Raw genomic sequence first — 23592 nt, 5'->3', positions numbered from 1 at the left:
GCTACGCCCTTGGCTGCCGATATACCCATTACTGTTTGCCACCAAATTGTGGACAGGATTCGAGAGATGAAAGTGATAGAAGTATTCAGAATATAAAGGAGAAGGTAGCTACAGGAAAAAACGCCTCGTTTTTTAAGACTATCAATTTGGTCAAAATTGTCGAAGTCGAAAATTTCATAAATGACCCAAAAAATTTTGAGAAAATTCTAACGTATTTTTTTGACCAACTCTAAGACTTTTTTTTTGAGATTTTCCGAGAAACCCCGCCTTTTTCAAGTAAAACCGTCGTAAAATCTGATGAGACCATTTTCCGATTCAGCTGCCAATTTGGTTCATCAAGTGACTAAAATCAATGCGCACGTTATTTGTTCTGTGTCGAAACCACGAGAGCTACCCGATCGTACAGCTCCTACTCACACAACTTGTACTTTTCCTTTTAAAATATATTTTCCACAAACACAAACAAGAAGATTACATTTGACGTTTTTATCAATAATAACAAGTGTTTTTATTTTAACACAACAAAACTATCATGTCAAGACAAAAGATAGGATGCAGATTATCGATGTCTCTAACATTATTGATCCACTAAGTTGAGAAATGTTATGCACCATTGCCATTGGTTTTAGGTATGTACTTTAGCGATAAAGTCTTCAAAATATGGTATAAAGACTGAAAATAGGAAAAAATTGCGTTTTTCAACATAGATGTCCGTTTTTTCAAATTCTGTGGGCGCCATCTAAAAGAGCATTCTTAAAAACGTAAAGTCTAGTAGGTTTCATTTGATACATCGCCTGGGTGCCCATGATCCAGACGCCCCCTCGTAAATCCGATTTAGTTTAATAAATATTCAATTTTTATCTCAACAAATTTTGACGCAGGACTTTTTTAGGTAGTCTTCCTCCACAGAGTAGTGCAGATTTGGTACCAGTACAGGACGTACTATTCGTCATGAAACACGCTGTATAATTTTACTTTAAATGTTAATATTGTATATGAGAAGAATCGTAGAATAATACAAGATTTTTTTTGCAGGGGGTGTAATGTGGTGGATTGGAGGGGGGCGCGCGGGGGGCAGCTAGCGGCGCGGGAGCCCCCCGGCCCCAGCATGACGCGCGCTAGAGAATGAAGAAGCAAAACGTTCGCACCTTATCTCTAATCGTTTGCACCTTTACATACTTGCTCATCGGCGCTGCAGTTTTCGACGCCCTGGAGTCTAAAACGGAAAACCAAAGGAAAATCATTCTACAAGGTAAGAAATTTTCTGTTATTTGATTGTCGTTAGCTGTAAGGAACTATACAGGATGATTCAGTACTATTCCAAAAATACATAGGGGACTCTTACAAATACTATTTTGTAAAAAAAAAACAAAAGAGCAGCTCGAAAATGATTTAAAAATACACTTCTGCACGGCACTGGAAAACTGGTCCACTGTAAAACCTGATCTTACGCAAGGCAAAGCATGTAGTCAGCGGTGGCAAACTGTAATAAAAAATGAACGGACTCTAAAATTAAAAGAACTTCTTTCCCAAGGAAGGAAATAAATAAAATTTTATTACACCTGTTTTACATAAGCAAATTTAACTACTTTTGGCCCTATTGTTATAAATAATTAATGAAATGTATTTGTGGTTTTAATTAATAAAATAATTTGACGTAGTTCGTGTTATAACTGTTCAAAATTTTGTCTACCGACGTATAAACATATTTGGGCTCGTTTTACCCAGTTTCTACGAACTAACACAAATGTTATCTTGCTTCAATATAACACAAATGTTGTCTTGCTTCACCATAAATTAAAACGATATCCATCAACTCCGAGTTGCTATACAAGTAAGCTATTTTTGACACATAAAACTGATGTAAACACTATCGCAAAAACTAATACTGAAATCGGATTTCAGTATTTGCCTGAGGCCACGTGGAAAGAGAGTGCATGACGCGAATGACGTTAGATACTACAGTAGTCCAGCGATATAAAGGTTAAACATACTACAACTTCAATATTTTTTTCCTCGAAAACTATAGGGATTTTACAATTTTTTTTACGATTTTTTATGACGCATTTATTCCTAAATTTTTTTGGATAAGTTGTGAATCACCCTGCATTTATTTCCTTCCCTTCTCTCCTTCTGTTTACCTCTCCGGAAGTTAGACGTTGGATTAGATTCTTGTATTCCATCCACATACCGTATCCATGTTTTTCTATTTTCCGTCATTGCTTTTATCTTTTTCTCGCTTCTGCTATTTGTTGTACAGAATTTTTTCGTGGTGTGCCTTTCTTTGTGTTGCATATTTCTTGTTTCATTGCAAATCTTAAACAAAAGTCTTTATCAGAAGTGTTTAACGTGTTTTAAAAACTGATAAAAATAAAAAAAAAATAAAAAGTGAAACAGGGAACTTTCTACATAAAAGAAAATTCAAATTGCAATAGTAGAACAAATGATTTTTTGGATCTTAAAATGAAATCTAAGTCTGCTAATTGAGAATGAAAAAAAAATAGTGTGTATATCGATAACAAAAGTGTATTATCTCGATGAACAGGATTAATGGGAAAGGTAGAGGAGAAGGTCCGAATATGGGCTATTTTGTTTTTTATAGATTATTAACAAATTTTTTGACAAATACACCTAAAAATTGGGACACACTTAGACCAAGAACTCGTCTTCAATAATGAGCGCGGCAAAGTTCCAGAAATATAAAAAATACTGAGATATCAGTTAAAATAAGAAAATTGAACAATATCTTGTATGAGGGTAGAGTGTATGAAATATGGGCCCCTATCAAAAATGATGCATAAGTTTACGTTTAACAAAGGAAACTTTATTTTCTAGTAAAAAAACTTCATATATGATTATACAAAAGAGTAATGGCAACAACAGAAATTGGAAAGAAAGAAATTATTTGCAAAAGTCACAAATGTAATTTTTAGTTATTTACGCTATCCATAGCCTTTATAATGTCTTCGGAGTTTCATTGTTTCCTTAAATTCTTTGGTGAAAACTTTGGTTTGTTACGTGGCATGGTCAACATGGAAAAAGAACTGAATTCAAAATCAGGGGAGAATATAGGCCCTGGCCCATATTCGGACCCACAAAAGGCCCATATTACCAGCATTGCATGTCATTCAACAATATATACCTATTATTTGTAGAGTTTAAGTAAATCAAAATATTTTCTAAACAAAATAAACTTTGATCTTTATACAAAATATCTAGGTGAATATACAAACATACCTAGTCACTAAAAATCGTATAAAACATAATAACAACTTATCTCCAGATAATATTCAGAATTCCAGTAACACATTCACAACCACTTCTTTCTATCAATATAAGAAATCAACTGCACAATGTCGGTAAAACAGTTCGCTACTAGGTAGCTGTCTTTTAAAGTATTATTCAGTGATGCCGCTAGATGTTCTAGTAGGAATANGGAGAATATAGGCCCTGGCCCATATTCGGACCCACAAAAGGCCCATATTACCAGCATTGCATGTCATTCAACAATATATACCTATTATTTGTAGAGTTTAAGTAAATCAAAATATTTTCTAAACAAAATAAACTTTGATCTTTATACAAAATATCTAGGTGAATATACAAACATACCTAGTCACTAAAAATCGTATAAAACATAATAACAACTTATCTCCAGATAATATTCAGAATTCCAGTAACACATTCACAACCACTTCTTTCTATCAATATAAGAAATCAACTGCACAATGTCGGTAAAACAGTTCGCTACTAGGTAGCTGTCTTTTAAAGTATTATTCAGTGATGCCGCTAGATGTTCTAGTACGAATAACCATAGGGCCCATATTAAGTACACGGCCCATTTTCGGACATTCTCTTCTAATATTTAATTGAATATATCCGAAGCGATTGCGGATTTTTTTATAATGATCTACACGTGTTCTAACCGCATCGACAGATTCCCATGGGGATATCATGAGGACAGTGGGATAATTGAAAATAGGTTGCATCTATTTTACCTTACATCGAACCTAGCGCAGTGACTGTCATGGATAATGCGTCTTATCATATTTGACAAATGGAAAAATTACCAACATCTGCATGGAGTAAGGGAGAAATCAAGGAATAGTTGAAGAGAAAACATTGAATATGAAGTGACGATGATAAAAGTATCAATTACACAAAAACAAAATGCCAAATACATAAAATATCTAGGAGATGAAATTGCTAAAGTTCGCGGTGCTACATTTCTTCGATTGCCACCAAAACACTGTCAGCTGAACAGCATTGAACTAGTCTGGGAGGATATAAAAATGTATCAGGCACGAAATAACACTATTTTTGAATTGGGAGTTGTAGCAGTAGGTACTTCTGCTGCTTTTTGAAATTTTTATTGCGATTTCTTGACAAATCGTATAGAACGTAGAGAAAAACTGAAACCGCCATTTTAAGCTATTCGAAATCATCAAATGCTATGAAAATTATTGTCCAAAAATTATCTGTTTTGGAACTTCTAAATTGTTCGACCCACTTATATTCTTTTCTGTTTTTAATCAATTTGATGAGATGTATGCTGTTACTGGCGCATCCGTCAAATTCTAGAATAATCCAATAGAGTTGTGCTCGGTTTATAGGGACCGCAACAAAAATATAAACAAATAAATGTTAAAAATATGTATTGTTTTGCATTCCCTATATTGTTTTTTAACGTTTGAATAAAAACACTTGACGAAAACTAAAAAATATTAATTGCAATAAAACAGTGCACAATTTTAAATCAAAATTAAATTTTTGACTGTTTACTAAAGTATTTACTATTATTTTAATAAATTGGATCCACTATAAAAAATATATTCTCTTAAATATCATGAAAACAAACACAAGTTGACAACATTGTGCCATTTCGCACTGTGACGATATTGCACTTATCATAAGTAGACTTTATATCACATTTTCTTAATTTTTAAACAACCTGCGTATCAAAATCTGAATGTACTTAGGTAATATGATTATTTTGACAACCAATTTTTTTTATATGGAACAATTCTTCTCCAAACAGTCGAAAATGAAAAAGTCCCTCCTCTCTGGGCCATAATCCGCGGGCATTGTATCAGTTGAAAATGAAATAAAACATACTTGTTCCACAAATGGAACAAGTGAGTGAGACCACTGTGTCATCTGGTTTTTATTGATTTTTCAGAAATCCAAGCTATAGTCAGAAGAAAGTATAACATAAGCGACGAGGATTTCCGAATAATGGAGACCATCGTGCTGAAATCGGAGCCGCACAGGGCTGGTCAGCAGTGGAAGTTCACGGGAGCATTTTATTATGCGACGACCGTTTTAACCACGATAGGTTACGGTCATTCCACTCCTAGCACTATTTCCGGAAAGTTGTTTACCATGTTCTACGCCATGATAGGAATCCCTTTGGGCCTGGTAATGTTTCAAAGCATCGGAGAAAGGGTTAATAGGCTAAGCAGGTACGTTTTAGATGCCTCGACTTAAGACTCAAAAGTGATTTTGTTATTGTTAATCGTCTGGTGAATGCAGGTCCTTTAGTTATAGTGTGTATTTCATACTTGGCACCTCGATGTTACTAAGGAGAAACGAAAATGAAAAATGTAAATTATGGTATCAAATAATACTAAATAGGGTCCATTTTATGTCAATAATAATATTCTTTCAGACCTCAAAATACCTAGTATTTTAGTTCATTGCTAAGCAACCATCAACAAACAGTGCGGGAAAGTCACTTTTTCGGCCTTAGGCCGGAAAAGTAACTTTCCCGTACCGCTTTTTTATTTATATTTTATAAGTAAATACTCATAAATACCATAAATACACGCAGGCAAACCAACTCACCTAAAAATGTATTATTAAGTAAAAAATATAACATTTATTGAACATATTCCACATATTAAATGTTTATTATAACTTTTCACACAATATGCCCCCTCTTCGCGAAGCGGTTAAAATAACCTGATTTACGAGGGAACTGAGGCCTGCTCAAAGCTGCTTATAGTTTCAGTTCACGGTTAATGTACCCGTCGCATAGTACGCGGCTAGTGTCTGATGTCAGCGTGAAAGATAGTACAAAAGCTTTACGGATAAGGAGAAGGTTGGTATTATTTTAAAGTAAATAAAAACAACTTCCTTACAACAAAACAAAGTAAGACTAAATTTAACGTAATTTAATAAATATTATTATCAAATACCTACATAGGTAGCTAATAATGAATCACAATATTATTTTCTCTTGAAACACCTTTTTCAAGACGTAATGACGTAAACTATTGTTCTAAACAAATTAAAATCATTAGTCCAAGAATTTCTTCGGAAGAATGCTTCAATTGAACTCTACTTACTGTCGATTAATGCTCTTAGTACACTCACACCGTGTACCAAATTAGATTTTTCTAAGTTCAAGTATGTCTGAGATATTGATTTTTTTCGAAATTTGAAACCTCACTTTCAAGGCCTGCACATATACAGGGTCGGCGACAAATAAGATCCACTTCCACTTGTAATTCAGCGACTGGTGGTCATCTTTGTTTTCGTCGTTTGGCTTTTCTTTAATAGATGTCACTACTTATACAATTTCGACTTCGGTATTCCGATATGTTAATACCATCCGTTAACAGAGGGCAGCACAACGCGTAACAAAGAAAACTTTTTACAATAGCTAGTAGATACCTCTGTTTGTAAATCTAGTGACCTTGTTTCCCCTACTGAGAAGTTATTTAAATGGAGTATAGTGCTCAGCTGCATTTAAAGTTCATATAGTTGTTATTTAAGTATACTTTTTAAAATGACTTAAAAATCCCAAGATAGCAAAATTCCCTATTTCCCCAATTCCAAAAAATCTGTAGATCTGGCATCACTCTTTCTAGGGCTGCCCTCTGTTAACGGATTGTATAGTACAAGGCTCCGGAACTGCTCAAACTGAAGATAATTAAATGATTTAAAAGAGTTTTATGGTGAAATTACCAAAAATTTTTTTTTTAAGTTAATAGGCCTTTTTAAAGAAAAACAAACATTTGCAATTTTTTTTTCGTTGATTTTCTTATGATTACTCAAAAACTACGGACGCTAAAAATATATAAAACATTTAAACTCCAGATCTGAGAACTAGACACTTGAAGCTTCAATTTCCTTCTTTTTGATTCTATCTATGACCATTTCCCTCCAAGTTACAGCTTTTTGAAAATCACCCATAAATTTGTTTCTTCTGCTTAATTTCTGTGCCTGGTGTATTTTGATATAATCAATGTTTTCCTTTGTACTAACTGTAAGTGTTGCACAACATGGAGTAATTTGACCATAAAATAGATGCCTTTGTAGATAAATCGGAAAAATATGCAATCAACATTTTCGGATCGGGACTCTTTTCAAGGCAATAAGTCTAGAAATGTTTTTAAGGGAATTCGTACTTTTCATAATAAATTTAAAAGTCACATTTTTTGCAGCTGTTAGTATATTATTTCCCGAATTTTTGAATAAGGGTTATTAGGAGTAAACTGTTAAATGTCATATTGTTTTTACACCGTTTTATTATATATTTACTGAAAGGGTTATAACTATAACTTTTTGAGATCCTTAGAATTCAGTTGGAATTGACTGAATTTCCACTAAAATAACCATAATCTTTGAATTTAACTTTAAGCGACTTTTTTTTCTTGTTTTTTCTCATCTTAAATTTACTCAATTAAATAATAATTCATATACAGTCAAAATAAAATAAATAATTATAAAAATTCATATATTCCAACCGAATTGCTGACAGTAAATTTAACTGCTGCTGCTTTAATTTCCTAAATAGAAGGGACGATTTAGAGAAAATTCATTACTTGTTTATATTAATTAAATGTCGAGAATATAATTTATTATGTTAAACTATGCCCATCTTGTTAAGTTTGGTTAAATACACGAGACTTTGTTATTGTAATGATGTTAAGTCAAGATTCTACAAAAGCCTAAAGCTAAAGCATACAGTGTAGGAAAGCACCGATGGTCTATCAGAAGTTACGTGAGAGCGATAAAGTAAGCCATAGAAATCCATGTGATAGACAAGGATGGCTATAATGAAGGCGTCTCAATAGTCAACGCCCATTTCGCCCTTCCACAAATAAGAAGTGGATNTTATTTAAGTATACTTTTTAAAATGACTTAAAAATCCCAAGATAGCAAAATTCCCTATTTCCCCAATTCCAAAAAATCTGTAGATCTGGCATCACTCTTTCTAGGGCTGCCCTCTGTTAACGGATTGTATAGTACAAGGCTCCGGAACTGCTCAAACTGATGATAATTAAACAAATAAGAAGTGGATCTTATTTGTGGAAGGGCGAAATGGGCGTTGACTATTAGACGCCTTCATTATAGCCATCCTTGTCTATCACATGGATTTCTATGGCTTACTTTATCGCTCTCACGTAACTTCTGATAGACCATCGGTACTTTCCTACACTGTAGAGTGGAATTATTACATTGGCTTGGAACTTAAATAAGAGTAATACAGGACTTTACGAGTAGGAGCCAAAATTGTTTTTAATTAATTACGCGAAACTTCAGGTTGAGCAAACGTACTGTTATAGGTATACTTAAAAATTTTGTAATATGTAAGAACTTCCATATATTTAAAAAATATATATTACACTCAGAAAAAGAAGAATTAAAAGAATGAAAAAAATTTGGCTGAAGTATTTCTCATAATTTTATAAAAAATCTCCTTTTTAATAACTATCTAACAAACTAACCACAGCAGTTTACTTAAAACTCAGAAAAAAAGTTTAAAGGGAGGGGTCCGGATTTAAATATGGGGGAGTTCAAAATGCTGCGCAAATTTATTTCTGTATTATTAAGTATTTTTATATTGCTTGCTTACTATGGCTATTTATGTATTGCCATAGTAATAATATAATGAATAAAATATAAATAATTACACAGACCGACAAAGTAACTGACCTTCTAAATCAGAAACTAGACTATACTTTCCCGAAGGTTTTCGACACGTTGAATTTCAATCAGACCTCATAATAATTACTCCATCACATCAGGTTTTAGAAAAACCATAACTTAAATGTCCGAAAAAGAGGGTTATTCGTTATATTTAAGGTTATATTGAATAACGAGATAATTTTTCTCTACATTTGTTAAGACATCTGAAGGTACCACCCAGCTTCTTCAAATCGTTAGATTATGTGTTTTCCTCTCCGAGAAATCCTTTGTTGAAATTGTTTTTTATTTTTGACGTATTCGTGATTATTCAAAAATTGACCCGCGTCGGGTGAAAACTCAAAAAAAAAAGAAAAGAAGAACCTGAAATGAATTAATTGCAATATTCAAAATGACGGATTCAATATGGTGGTTGGAAAAACTACTTATATCCTTTACGCAACTATCATCAAATGGTTAAAAATATATATTGAAAAATGTTTTTGAATAAAAATTTATCTTTGTTAACTAACGTAGCGTGTCTTAAAAACAAAGGAACCCGCCCACACCTTATGGAATTGTACTGATCAAAAGCCTTCATGGCCACGAAGCTCCAAATGCCCATCTGGAGGCGGTAGAACTCACAAAAAGGTCAAAAACAGTAAAAAACTGATTCATTCTCAAATATAATTTTCGTCGCCATGAAGACTCTTGATCAGTTAAAAAAAAGGGACAACATATAAATTTTTTAGGAAATTTCACCGCAAGACCAGCTTCCATAAGGTGTGTGACGAAAATAATAACGGATATGAATGTTTCTCCTATCATCGTTATACAGGGTATCCGGAAGCCAAAGGTTGAACGATTGGAACGGTTGGACTCAAATAAACCGATTTAGATAAAATTACATTTGTCCAATTTTGCTTATTATTTTGCTTATTATTATTTGATTTTCTTAAGACAACTCTGATACCTTCAAAGATTTTAAGATATCAATATCGGTTCTCAGGTATCAATGAAAAATCGTGAAGGTTTCCTCACTCGTTCAAAACTGAGACTTTAGGATCCTATAACTTTTAAAAAGCATTTTTAGACCTAAATTCAATCGTTTTTCTTTGAGGAATATGTAGCGGCTGTATGAACACTGTTTTGTGGGAGATCCTGTCCTGTATAGCCAATATGGAACCTGGGTCCTAAAGACCCTAGACTGATCTATTCCATAGTACTTGTTAGTATAAAATTTGTTGTTTGTTCCTGCCACCTAGATTTTGAAACAATTTGAAGTAAATAACATTTGTTTCATTTAAGTGTAAGTGTTATAATGTGTTGTGTACTACAGCCGATTGCCCATTTTAATTATATGGCGATTGTACAATTTTGAATCAACTTAAATATACCGGAATTGAATAGGGAGTGTTCAATTACTTTTTGTAGTATTAAAAGCGTAGTAGCAGTCACTAACAAATACGGAGTGTGTTCCAACCTGGCACGTAACAAGCTTATAAGATTAGATAAGCCAAAAATAAAATACAAAGACCATAACTTGTACTACTTCCTAATAGGGTGTGGAAGACGGTGGGCGATCATGTTACAGGTTTCATAAACTTGAAACACAAAACACAACTTTCAATGTCCAGTTGACTTTGTATTTATACTTAAATTAGCGATGCCAGACTTGCATACGTTCGTTTGCACAGATTTTGTGCCATCTGGATAGAATAAATAGTAGCGACTTTTAAAGCACAGTCAAATTGATACGATTTATCGTAACGTGTGTATCTGGTATAAAACAGTTACATACTTAGACACAGATTTCGAGGTGAATGAAGCTCATAAATTTATATGGCCCATAGACCTGAATTTATTGTTTACATTTATTTTGCTTTTAGCGTAATCATCCGTTCCGTGAAGTCTTCCTTACATTGTCGGCAGACGACGGCTTCTGAATTGGATCTCATATGTGTCGTCACATTTTTGAGTTCGCTGACGATAGCTGGAGGAGCCGCTGCTTTTTCCAGATATGAGGGTTGGAGTTACTTCGACTCAGTTTATTATTGTTTTATCACTCTTACCACCATCGGATTTGGCGACATGGTAAGTATCTTCATTTTACAAACATTTGTTCGTTTATACTTTGACAGCTTCACTTTACATTTACATATGGTAGCTAAGAAACTAAAAAGAATCCTATTGACCAGATCGATGTCCATGATTTAAATTTATGTATTTATGGTTCTAACTGATTTTCAAAAATTGATCTTGTTAGAGCTTAACATGAGATTCAGTTGCTGAACAAGATATTTATAAAACAGCTATAACAACACACTTTTCAGACTTTTCGAATTTCTTAGGGTGCCATTGGGTTTAAGAAATGCGGGACAAATATTTCAAAGATTTATCAATGCATTAGTTTCAGGTTTAGATTTCGCATTTATGGATATTGGTGATGTGATTTAAAATAAAAAATAATAAAGAACGTATAAATTATTTAAAATAATTTAGAGATGAGCACTTTTGATGTAACACAAATTCTTCAAAATGTGAATTTCAATATACAATTTCTTCAAAAGGAATTTTAGCTTCAAACGAACATATGTAAATTATTAAAAACTTTCCAGTACCAGAAAGTACAACGATTTATAGGTACAATCAATTTTGATCATAGATTTGTCTAAATTTCTACTTTGCATAAATTTGTTACAGGTTTACAGAATCCAATACATAATAATTGTTACAATAGTTTCAATTTAGCGAAAACTTCCTTATTAAAGCAATATGTCTTTCACATTCTATTTTCAATGCAAAAATCTATATAAGCTTCAAACATCGGAATTGGGAAGACTTTTCGAAAAATTCTACTATTGACCGAGACCTTATTGTTATTTATGAATCTATAAGACATATTTGATATAACTATATTTACAGATCTTAATCCTTTATTCAAATAAAGAAAAATCTTCTCGACAATTACTATATGTATTTAATATTTATAGCTTAGTTCATTCACATATTAAGCACATTCAAAGAAAATCAGATACTGTAGCTGATACTCTTTTTTTTTCTATGAACGAAAACATTTTTTCTTTAGAACAGTCCAATGTAAGTTTAAATCATGTTAGATAATCAACACTTGTTGGTCGCTCTATATACTTCACTAAAAGAGATTCCTCTATCAAATATTAAGATTTGGTGTGAAGTTTATCCTATCCTGTATTAATAGTATTCAACCAGAGGCAACGAAGATTTTTCCAACACAATAACTAACAAATCTGGAGCAGCCGATATTTCTCTCAACCTCAAGCCAAGACTATCAAATATGGCAGTCAAAGTTTCTCTCAATCTCATGAGGTTTCTTTCAACCCCAAGTTAACATAAACAATAAAACATGTGACTGCTTTCAGTCTCATAGCCAACAATAAACCCAATAATATCAAGCATAAACTTATATTCCAACTCACCTTTAAGAATCCTTCTAGACCAAATAATTGTTAATGTTCATCGTGTCGTTAAGATACCTTCATTCCTTTGACGGAAACTTTCATCAACATTAAACTCTTTAGATAAACAGTATCAGCTGTTGCAACTGACTCTTGGTAACATTTAACGACGTTAATTTTTTAAAAGATGGATGACTAATATGTTGGAAGTTCAAAACTGGGCAGATAAAAATGTTTACAATAACAATAATAATGAATGATACACCTCTTTGTCAATTACAAACATATTACTAGCACTAGCATAGGGCTATCTTTAAGCATTATCAAAATGCTTCTTCAGATTTTACCCCTAGTTGTCCCTAGTTGTACGATGTTTCTCTGACGACCAACAAGACTAGGATTCTAACATAAAAGTCATCTCTAACAATGACCTAAGCATTAGAATCCGGATCTTAAGAGACATATTGGAAAGAAATTGGCCCAGATAACCCATGAATTCGATAACCAAAATGCGAATTATCAGTATATTACTGTAATTGAGATGTATTGAAGATCTGTTAGGGGAATATTTACAATACAATTAACACCATCGATCTCATAAACTACTTCTCAAAAATTTTCAATTGGTTTTCAAAAGTGTTCATCAGCATCCTCAAAGTATTAATATAGGCCAAGCAATAAAGCATTTTCTCATGACATAAAAACTACCTGGAAACAGTTATGTGAAGGACAGTTAGTAGATGAATTTTGCACACTTTCAACAAAAATTCGCACTTTTCTAGTTTTTTGCTTATAAAATGGAAACTACTCTAGCAATCTTGATGTCGTACGAATCGTAGAGAATGAAATTACAAAGAGAATGAGAGGTCGAATGATCCGATCGGATAATTAGAACCGGAGGAAATCCGGAAAAACCGGAAAATTTGACGTTTTCTTTAGAAATTCAGAACTCCGCCATTTTTTAATTTTAAGAACTGAAACTTTGCAGACAGGTAGCCATTTACATGTATTTTACCTGTGCTAAACCCTGATTCTGTCGAATTAATAGTTTTTGCACAATCGCCATTTGAATTTTAATAATTCATTATATATTTTTCTTCAGGTGGCGCTCCAGAAAGATAATGCTCTAAGCCAGAAACCAGAGTATGTTATGTTTGCCCTCATTTTCATTTTGTTCGGCTTAGCAATTGTAGCAGCTTCATTGAACTTGTTAGTTCTTCGGTTTGTGACGATGAACACCGAAGACGAAAGACGGGATGAAGCACAGGCCATGCAGGTTGGTATTTATTAAAATAAATAAAAATTAAAAAGATGAAAGTTTGAGAATCGTTATATTCTGTTTTTAGGTTACTAAAAAAAATAGATAATTAAATGAAATATAATAAATCAAATATTCATTAAAAAATAACATTCTTTTTGGATCTAATATATCCATTTTATGTGCATCAGCTTTATGAATTTATTAACATTGTGAATTAAGAAGTTGCTGTAGGTAATCGCTCAGGATTCCGACATTTTTTCTTTTCATATGGTCATTTTATATCGCTTAGAGAGAAGCACAGTTGTAACTTATTGTTACCCATTACTTTTATTTTTAGGCCCTTGCGGGAGCTGTAAGGTTAGAGGGAGACGTTATAACAGCTAACGGCTCCATCCTGAGTGGTCAATTAGGACATCATTGTACAGAAACAACGTCGTTAGATCCCGATGATACCTCCGTGTGTTCTTGTCCCTGCGGATGCTTACCAACAAACAGTAGGCATAGGTATGTCGCGAAGTGAGTGAATTTATAATAGATCCTGATTTTGACTTTTGATTTACTAAATGGTTACAATATTTTGAATTGGTATAAAATAAAATTAATCATTTACATTACAGTTCAATTTATTGTCACAATATTAGAAAAGCCAATGTAAATGTACTAAGTTAATTCAAACCAATTTGAAAACTGTTTTTCTAAAAAATCTTATCAAATTGAGTCAAACAATGTTCTTCGATACCAGAAATCTAGGTATGCAAAGTTTATCTAACACTAACTGCTGATATTTCTGGAAATAACTACTCTATAGGCTATATCACCATTGAATTACAAGCAGTAAATAGATAATAAATCATTTTCCAAAATAAAATCTAAAAATAATATCTCTAAATATATCTGTTTCCATGTCATGTGAAAACAAAGTACGATCCTGGAATGGACGATCGACTCTCGGACATTAGAACAAGATGTACTTTTTATGTTATAACATGTTATTTAAACTTTAAAAGAACCGAAACAAAAATGTTAACAATACAATAACCTTTTCCAATAAAAATGCTGTTTTCCTAGATGGCAAAGCAAATAAAATGACGACGATTTATATTTTTAGAAAGGTAAAATTTTTCGTCTGGCGTAATGATGTCCTGATATATTTTTTTATAACGCATGCGCGTTGAAAATGCCATCCATTAAGGTCTGGATGGGCACGAGACGGTTGCTAGGCAAGTGTCCTACGAGAGTATTGTATCAACATGGTTTCAAATTTTACACACACCGATTTAGCTATGGTAGCACTAGCCTTGGAAGAAGAGCAAAAATGTACAGGGTTATTCACTATAATCCGACTTATTGTGAGTTTATTATTGAAATTACAATTATAGAAGTATTAGCTTTTTTATGAATTTTTATAATACAGTATTAGAAAAAACAATTGAATAATGGAAATCACTAAATTAAAGAAAAAAAAATGTTTTAAACGGAATATATTAGTGCATTCTTAGCATCGTTAAATTAAACAAAAATATGTAATATGTTACTGTTTGATTCAGGACTTTTCGACATATTTAAGTTTAAAACTATTTTTGAAAAAACAGGAGGGAAATTTATGTCTGACGGATCGCAGTGGCTATGGACGAGGCACGCGGAACAAACAAATGATTTTGACAGAAGTTTATTTATCATCATTAATTTAATAATATTGACAATGCAGTGCGCGCCGAGTATGCTCGTTTGCATCCCGGGTTTCCAATTCCATCTCGAGTTGCATTTTACGACATTGAGCGACGCTTTAGAGAAACAAAATCTCTTAGAAGACAGAAACGAAGAATTATTCCAAATGAAGAATTAGAACTAACTATATTACTATATTTTCAAGGTATTAAGCAAATATTCATTCGAGGTTTACCATGGTAAATTAAATATTAAATTATTGTAAAAAGGCCACAAGAGTCCACAGTAAATGCTTCAAGACAGTTAGAAATAAAATAAAATTTAATCTGAAATATGTCGAAAAGTTCTGAAACAAACAGTAGGGTAAAGATGACTATTATGAGACAGTTCCGAATATGAGACACCGGGCTTTCTCGCAAATTAGGCCATTTTTTAAAAAGAGCGCCACTGTTCTATATTACCGGCAGTTCACTTTCTATCGTATGTTAACAGAGGACGCGTCGCGCGGGAAAGCAGTTGGCTGTGCGGCAAGTTCCTGTGTGCCGCCGGTCGCCAAAGTACTTGCAGTGCTTGTCGTAAAGGTATGTAGAAAACAGAAAATTATTAACAAGACAGTGTTGTTTATCATTAACATAAAGCTAACAGGACGTAGTATCTATTTATTATGCCGTTGAGTCAATTTTTGTCATGCTTTTACCAACTAACCTAAAACTGAATAAAATTTCTTAAGACCCTATTATGAGACACCTGAGAGCTCCTAATATGAGGTACCTCATATTACGGGACAAGGCGTCGCATATGAAGTTAAAGCATTTTCACCACTGGGTAACTAGTATAGATGAGCGAAACAAAGGTTTTTTCATTAGACCTTCAATACTAAATTTGCAATCTTCTCCGTACAAACTACAAATAGAAGAAGCTTTGAAGAGAAAAAAAGAAAAGGAGGCAAAAAAAAGGAAAAACAAAGAAAGCCAAGGAAAAGTGCTGCAAAAGGAAAAGGAACTGGGAAAATGCCTGTGAAAAGGAAAGTTTTTACTGAATCATCAACGTCCAGTGATGATGACAATGTTTCGCACACCATGCTTCAGAAGACGATGCAGAGTGTCCATATTGCGCCGGTTTGTATTCCGAATATGTTTGAGCAAATAATAGGTCATTTTCAGCTTTATTCCCTAATTTGAGATAGTCTCATATTGAGAACCCATACTGTCTCAAATTGGGAACCTCTTTTTCGATTAAGCAAATCTTACTTTTCTGATAAAATCTAACTTAAAAACTAAAATACAAATTTGAGGCGTTCTTGCGTTTTTTTGAAGGATCTAGATTAAATTCCCTACAGAAAAACGTTAATTTTCCAAGAAAAATGTTAAAATTTAAAAAAACATGATTTTTTAAAAAAGATGTCTCATAATAGGAATCTTTACCCTAACATATTATATATTTCTGAAAAGAGAAAAATTTGCACTGATATATAGCGTTCATTAAAAAAATTCTTTAATTTAGTGATTTCCATTATTCAATTGTTTTTTCTAAAACTGTATTATAAAAACTCATAAAGAAAGCTAAAACTTTTGTATTAAAAACTTTTTTGTAATTTCAATAATAAACTCGCAATAAGTTGTCAGATTATAGTGACTAACTCTGTACAAGAGACAACAAATTGAAAAATAAAATATGAGTTCATAAAACACGGAAAGAGAATTTATGACCTTGTATCCACATTTGATGTACGAGGAAATAAAATTCTACGAATATTTTCGAATGACTCAGGCAACGTTTTGGGATCTACTAGCAAAAGTCGAAAATCATTTAAAGAAAAAGGACTAACGCGCTTTCTTGGGGCGTGGAGATTCTTTGCCAATCCATTGTGATGATTGAACTTTTGTTTCAAAATTGTAACCGTAAACTCAACTTTCGTCTCCCGTTATGATCCTTTGAATAAATGTTTCATCGTCATTGGATTGTTCAAGGAGTTGCCGACATATGTCCACACTATTTTCTTTCTATTGTTCGGTCATTAAACGAGGAACAAATTTTGCTGCAACTCGATGCATGTTCAATTTTTCAGGCAAAATTTCATGTCATGGCCCAAATGAGATGCTAACCTAACCTCTTCTGCAATTTCTCTGGCAGTTAATCGGCGATTTTCACGCACCAAAACTTTTAACATTCTGAACGTGAGAGTCATCAGGTGAAGTCGAAGGCCTTTCTGGTCGAGAACCATTTTCAATTGACTAACAATCACTTTTAAATCTTGAAAACCATTCGTAAGAATGCGTACGACGCAAAGCATAATCTCCGTAAGATTGTTTAAAAAGTTGAAACGTTTCCGCGAAAGTTTTCCTCAATTTCACGCAAAATTATACATTGCATCGTTGTTCCAAAAATTCGCACATTTCAAAAATCGTCACTAACACTTAAGCACGTTGCATTCAAATAACAATATCACGAAAACTAAATCAGATGTCAACATATCAACAATCCAAGAACATGTGGTTACAGACGAGGTTATGCGTAACGCAATGTTGCCAACCGCATATCACTAAATATCTTCATTAGCGCGTAATAAAAAAGTTCGGTTATTTTCTAAACAGACCTCATATAGCGAAATTTTACCAATTTCTTTTAAATCTTACAATAATCTTATAGTTTACATATTTTTACTGTCTTTTCTAAAATGTCATAAATCAGAGACGACAGTGAACAGATTTATATTTCTAAAGATTTTATTAATTTGACTAATGAAATGTGAAATACACTGTACGTGTATTTCTGATGTTTATTGGAAAACGATTACATTTTGAATATAAATAGGTATTCGATTTTTATATTTCAATTAAAAAAAGGATAACAACTTTTTACAGATTTTGTATGCCGACATTTTTTCTAAACATGTGTGACCAATTTTGAAATTGTTTGGCTTCTAAATTGTTTTAAATATTTATAATTTTAAGGGAAACATAAAAAAATACGTGAATTATAAATAAAATAAAATGATCAAAAAAGAATAATGTGGACGTCTGTTATCCTTTTTTAGTTTTTTAAGTTGTTTAAAAGTTCATGATGATTGACAAAACATAGTAATAAAAAATGTTCATATAAAGTTACCCTCAGGCGTCTCATCCTGTGTTTCGTAGTGATTCCAGGTATCTATGCTGTTGATAGACATATTTATAGGGTGTAACTTTTAATTGGATCATATTTATACAGAGGCTACCTTTGACCTTTAGAAACACGTGTCAATAGTTCCTTTTTTCGAATTGCTGTGAAAACTTGTTTTTTAACATTTTTTTACACATTTTTTATATCCCGCCGCTGGACAAGTTGGTGTGACTTCAAACAACGGAGTTAGTCTCAGCGCATGTACAATTGGAAACTGGGCTATACATTGTTGGCAAATCTTATCATTTAAAGAAAAGATTATTGAAAAGCAAATTTTCACACCATCCGTCATGAGGTACTGCTCGTTGGCTCGGTACTTTTGTTAAATGGGTGTTCGCCTGGATCCCTATCATCCCACATAAGCGAAAATTTAATTATTTTAAAGATAAACTATGAAACAGTACTTAAAAAATAATCAAATAGAAAACTCAAGCAGTAATCAATAATAATAAATCAAATAAATAAAAATAAGTAAATAATCTGTTTATTCACCTGATTTTTGCAGCATATGAATCTCTTAAATGTTGAACCAATCTTACAAACATTATCCTAGTTGGCACTTACCATTCGGGACAATTCTTGTAGCAGAATCAAAAAGTAGACTCTAATCATATCACCTCTTTCTTGATTCACATACCTGTTTTTTCATAATATACACCTACACCCACCACACAAAGGCGCTTTACGGACTCCCTCTCGTAAACCGATAAATCGAAAACTAAAATAAAAATGTAATAGAACGAAACTGTGGCGACGTATTCAGCCCTTTCCGTTTTCCATCCTATCATATCATAACAGGTGTCAAGTCAACAGAACAGCGGTGGCTAGCCTCCGTTGCTCCCCTTCGTAAGCGTTAATAATATCACAACACAATAATTCAATAAACATCTCGACAAATCAATTTAGATCAAAATATTCATACTATTGCGCAAAAAGTAGTCATTCTTCATATATGTAATCTTTTTTAAACTAAAAATGACCTTGTGATGGAATAATAAATCAGTTTTATTGACCGTTCATGCTTTACCCCAAAAAATCAATACTGTACCGAATTTCCTTTATTTAATACTATTTTTATACAGACACAGCTTACAACTTTGACAATTCACAATGACAAATAACAACCTAACCTCAAAAACTTCACCCGCGCATCAGCCCGGTCGTTTTTATAGTTTTCTTTGTTTCGCGAACTTTCCATGACTTTCTAAGAACAATATCTAAGCTTCTAAGAACAAGATAGAAACAGAACATAGGTACTCTAGAAACATGATGAAACAAATTAGTAAACAAATGAATGTAAAAGTAAAAAAGCACACTAATTTGAATTTCGCTACACTGCTCCCCTCCTAAAAATGATGTATTCCCCCCTCCTAAACATGGTACGTAAACAAATGTAAAAGCAGCACACTAATCTGAATTTCATTACAATACTGGGGTCATTCATTAAGTTTTCAAAAACGTTCTTATTTTTTATACACAAAGTATTGCTCATGATTAGGCGGTTTTGAAACTATACGATTTTTAAAATGCGAATAATTGTCTCAGCCATGCCAATGCAATGACGTCACCGCATGGGACCGTCATGTCAGCCGGCTTGGCGCTACTTCCAGATGAGTTTCTGTATCTACATAATGTTTTTAGTCCAGTCGGTATCTGGTTCGGGATGAATGTTTTATATAGTAACGATAATTTTTGTTGGAAATAGTTCTAAATATTATGTAAAATGATAATTGCGATATTCGCCCGCTGAAAAAGTTGTGCATAATTATTAGCATAAGAAAATGTAAAAAAAATTTAAAAGGTGTATTTTTCTCCCTTCTTTCATGTATAACTCGAAGAATATTGACATTAGAGAAAATAGTCAAAGGAAAAATAGGTTCGTTTTGAGATTCTCTTCAAAATAACAGAGGTCCTAAATTTTTATGTGCATTATTTTTGCTGCAATACAGTATAAACCAAAAAAAAATTCGTGAAAAAATATGTTATTTTCATTAATTTATTACGGACCTTGACTTTAGAACAGTCATATAAAAAGTACGGTTCTGTGTACTTCATGATATGATAGTATTGCGGAAATGTTTTCATTGAAATCGGCCGGGTACATTTCGCACAATTCAATTGTTAATTAAGAAAATACAGATTTATACTTATTTTTCAATTGTTTCTCACGATAAAACCAATGATTATTTTGAGCTCCCAATTTTTATACGTACCCTTTGGACTCTCAACTATCAATCCCCATTAAAAAATTTTCGATTTGATCCATTTTAGCAACAATTAAGAATTTTTCAAAATTTTGTCGAAAAAATACTTATAAACATTTGGAGCTGGAGCTACCGAATTTGCATATTCTTCAAATGAAATTATAGGATTAAATAGAGAAAGGATTAACTAACAAAATCCACTTTTGATCTTGTGGATACGATGAATCGTCATCGAGATATTAAAGCTCAAAGGTGAAGTGAGTTTACAGCAAAACAACGTACAATGACAATCAAAAATGATTTTGATTGTTTGAAGCAAAGACTTTATAACTATTAAAATTTGTTTAAATCGGAAATGGTTTTAAACTAGGTGTTAACGGTTATGGATTTTTTTAATAAAAGCCACGACTTTATCAGTGCTGGGATAAGAGGAGTGAAAATGCAAAGGTTACGTGTAAATCTTCTTTAAATTACGTATGTAGCGAAAGTTTTGATGTTTTTGTACAATAAGAATAGTAAATAAGAATAAGGATTTTGCGTTTAATTGGACGAAACCGTTTCTGTCACAGGTTTCAAAGATTTACCTAATCAAATACAAAATTCTTATTAGTATTTTTATTCCCATGGAAACTACATAAAATTTACCTAATATCTTATAAATATATTAATAATATAATATTTATTATGTATTTTTATATAAATACTTAGTACCTATAGGTATTTGTATAATATTCACACAAAAAATCAACAATGGAAAATACAAGTGTATAGTGTTTCTAGAGGATACAAACGTATTTAGTACATACCTAAATTACGCAGGGTAGTTTTGTTGCTTTCAAAATAAGTCATTTTTCAAATAAAAGATATTAAAAACACAAATTAAAGTAGAGACTATTGATTTTAGATCTGCACGACAGAATAATGGGGACATCATTATTTTCTTAGCGTACTCAATCGAAAGTTAACAGGCTATTAAAACCCGACTACCCGAATGACTGACATCGCACGAAAACATGCGACATCGGTTTCCCATGCGGTGACGTCACACCCGCTGGATGACTTGTAGGCGATATAAAATTCAAATTTTTTGCAGAGAACCTTAAAATTGCAATATCTTTCCGTTAAGCAAATAAAAAAAAATTGCTGAATGAACCCGTAAATACATTTGGTCAAAAGGCATTTCATCAGCTTCAGCTGTTCTTCTTTCTTAAAACTCCCGAAAATGTGAGTTCATTATCAGTTAGGAATCTGATCTTAAATATCCTGCATATCTAGATTTTTGGTACCAAAAAACACTGTCTGACTTTGATAGGAAATGTTTTTTTATAATCTATTTGAATTAGCTTAATATCTTCATAATAATTTATAGTAAATTTTACTTAGGTAATTTGATTCATATCCGTACACGAGCCTTCTTTTTGTTCCAGATTTACAGTTCGAAGATCGCCGACGCAAATTAGACATCTACTTCCTGTGTTGCCAATGCACGAACTTCATCTGCCTCATGGGCCTGTTTTGCCCACGCCCGCAATTTACCCAAATCACAGAGCTTCAATATGATCACTTCTATGGATTCGAGCCTACATTAATCAATGTGATAACGATAAATGAACTTACATATTACTCGTTAGTGAACGGTACCACTGATTAGATATTTCTATCATAGGCTGAGTGAAAACGGTAGGAAAAAAGTATTTTTAATCCGAATGTGAAAGATCTTATGAAGAATTTTTTTAGATTTTTAAAACAATGTCCAATTATTATTATAATACATTCTCAGGACATCGGAGACCGAATTTTTCAACTGTGGTAGAATATCGGATTAAAATAGTACGATAGTTGTGTGCTCAAAGAAGGATGATAAACCGTAACAATTTGGTGTATTATAATAAAATGAGACTTACTGTAGATTAAAGAGTTGAATAAACTCAGTGAAATTTGGGATCAAGCTAAAAGTATAGATGCCAAGTTCTTGGCGTAGAATTCTAACATTCCAAATGCTGCATATTTTTACTTGATAAGTACTGTGTCATAATTGAAACAGGTCATCGTATAGTTAAAAAAAATTCTCCTGATTATCTTTTGCCAAGTAATAAAAAATGTGCTTCCTTTCAATATTATCTTACACTTTACGAGCGTTAAGGTATGAAGAACTGTATTTTTGTTTAAAGAATTTAATTGGAAATAGACAAAGGCACATTCTCAGGGTAAATTTTTATTTCTAGTAAGTCAATTCAGTTGGTAAGTTTGACACTTAATCTTCTTTTGTATGTAAAATAATTTGTTCTGGACCTGTCATTGTATTAATGAGAAATTTAGTTCATTTCTCAAAAAAAATATAGATTTCTAAATGAATCTATCTCATTCAGAGAAATTTCATTTAATATTCATCTAGTTAAAAATGTATAATTGGTGAATATTACTTTTAATTCGTATCACATATCTATTGATATAAATTGATATTTTTACCAGTTACCTATTTATACCTCTATTATCCATATTATTCTTATTTAAAAAAGAAATACGCCAAATTTGTATCAATTTTAGTAACACACTTATCTAACTGAATAAATGGAATAGAATTGTCCCGTGCAACGATTCTAATGAAACTTTATGTAGGTACCATATTTAAAGTAATTCGTTTTAAAGGTATTCAACAATTTTTTTAAAATGTCTGGATTAAGAATATGATATCTACTAAAATTGGACGATGAATCAAAAAGTACAGTTTTCTGTTCTAAGTTGATGTGCCCAGGCCATGTCAAACTATATCCTTTATAAGTAAACATATTTTTAAAGATATAAATACCAAAGTTGGCGTAGCTTCTAAACGAAATAACAAAAAAAAAAAACTGTGAATAACGGCTTTCAAGATAAAATACCCTGTATAATAATCAAACTTACAGGGTATTTTATTGAAGCTAGTGTTTAACTACTTTCCAAATTT

The 23592-nt window shown here is 32.4% G+C and overlaps 1 protein-coding gene across 1 annotated transcript; it reads left to right on the top strand.

Annotated features, from left to right (window-relative positions):
* Window positions 1–1125: 1125 nt before the first annotated feature.
* LOC108912780 (two pore potassium channel protein sup-9) lies at window positions 1126–22451 on the top strand. Its single transcript, XM_018718160.1, has 7 exons — window positions 1126–1252; window positions 5180–5462; window positions 10803–11007; window positions 13453–13626; window positions 13949–14115; window positions 22073–22325; window positions 22383–22451. Exons 1-6 carry the CDS (start codon window positions 1126–1128, stop codon window positions 22203–22205), a joined length of 1089 nt encoding a protein of 362 aa, XP_018573676.1. The 3' UTR covers window positions 22206–22325; window positions 22383–22451.
* Window positions 22452–23592: the final 1141 nt, after the last annotated feature.

This window comes from Anoplophora glabripennis, unplaced genomic scaffold, assembly GCF_000390285.2.
Source record: "Anoplophora glabripennis isolate ALB-LARVAE unplaced genomic scaffold, Agla_2.0 scaffold824, whole genome shotgun sequence".
Taxonomy (NCBI): domain Eukaryota; kingdom Metazoa; phylum Arthropoda; class Insecta; order Coleoptera; family Cerambycidae; genus Anoplophora; species Anoplophora glabripennis.
The sequence above is the reverse complement of the archived record's forward strand: the minus strand, read 5'-3'. Positions and strand labels throughout refer to the sequence as shown.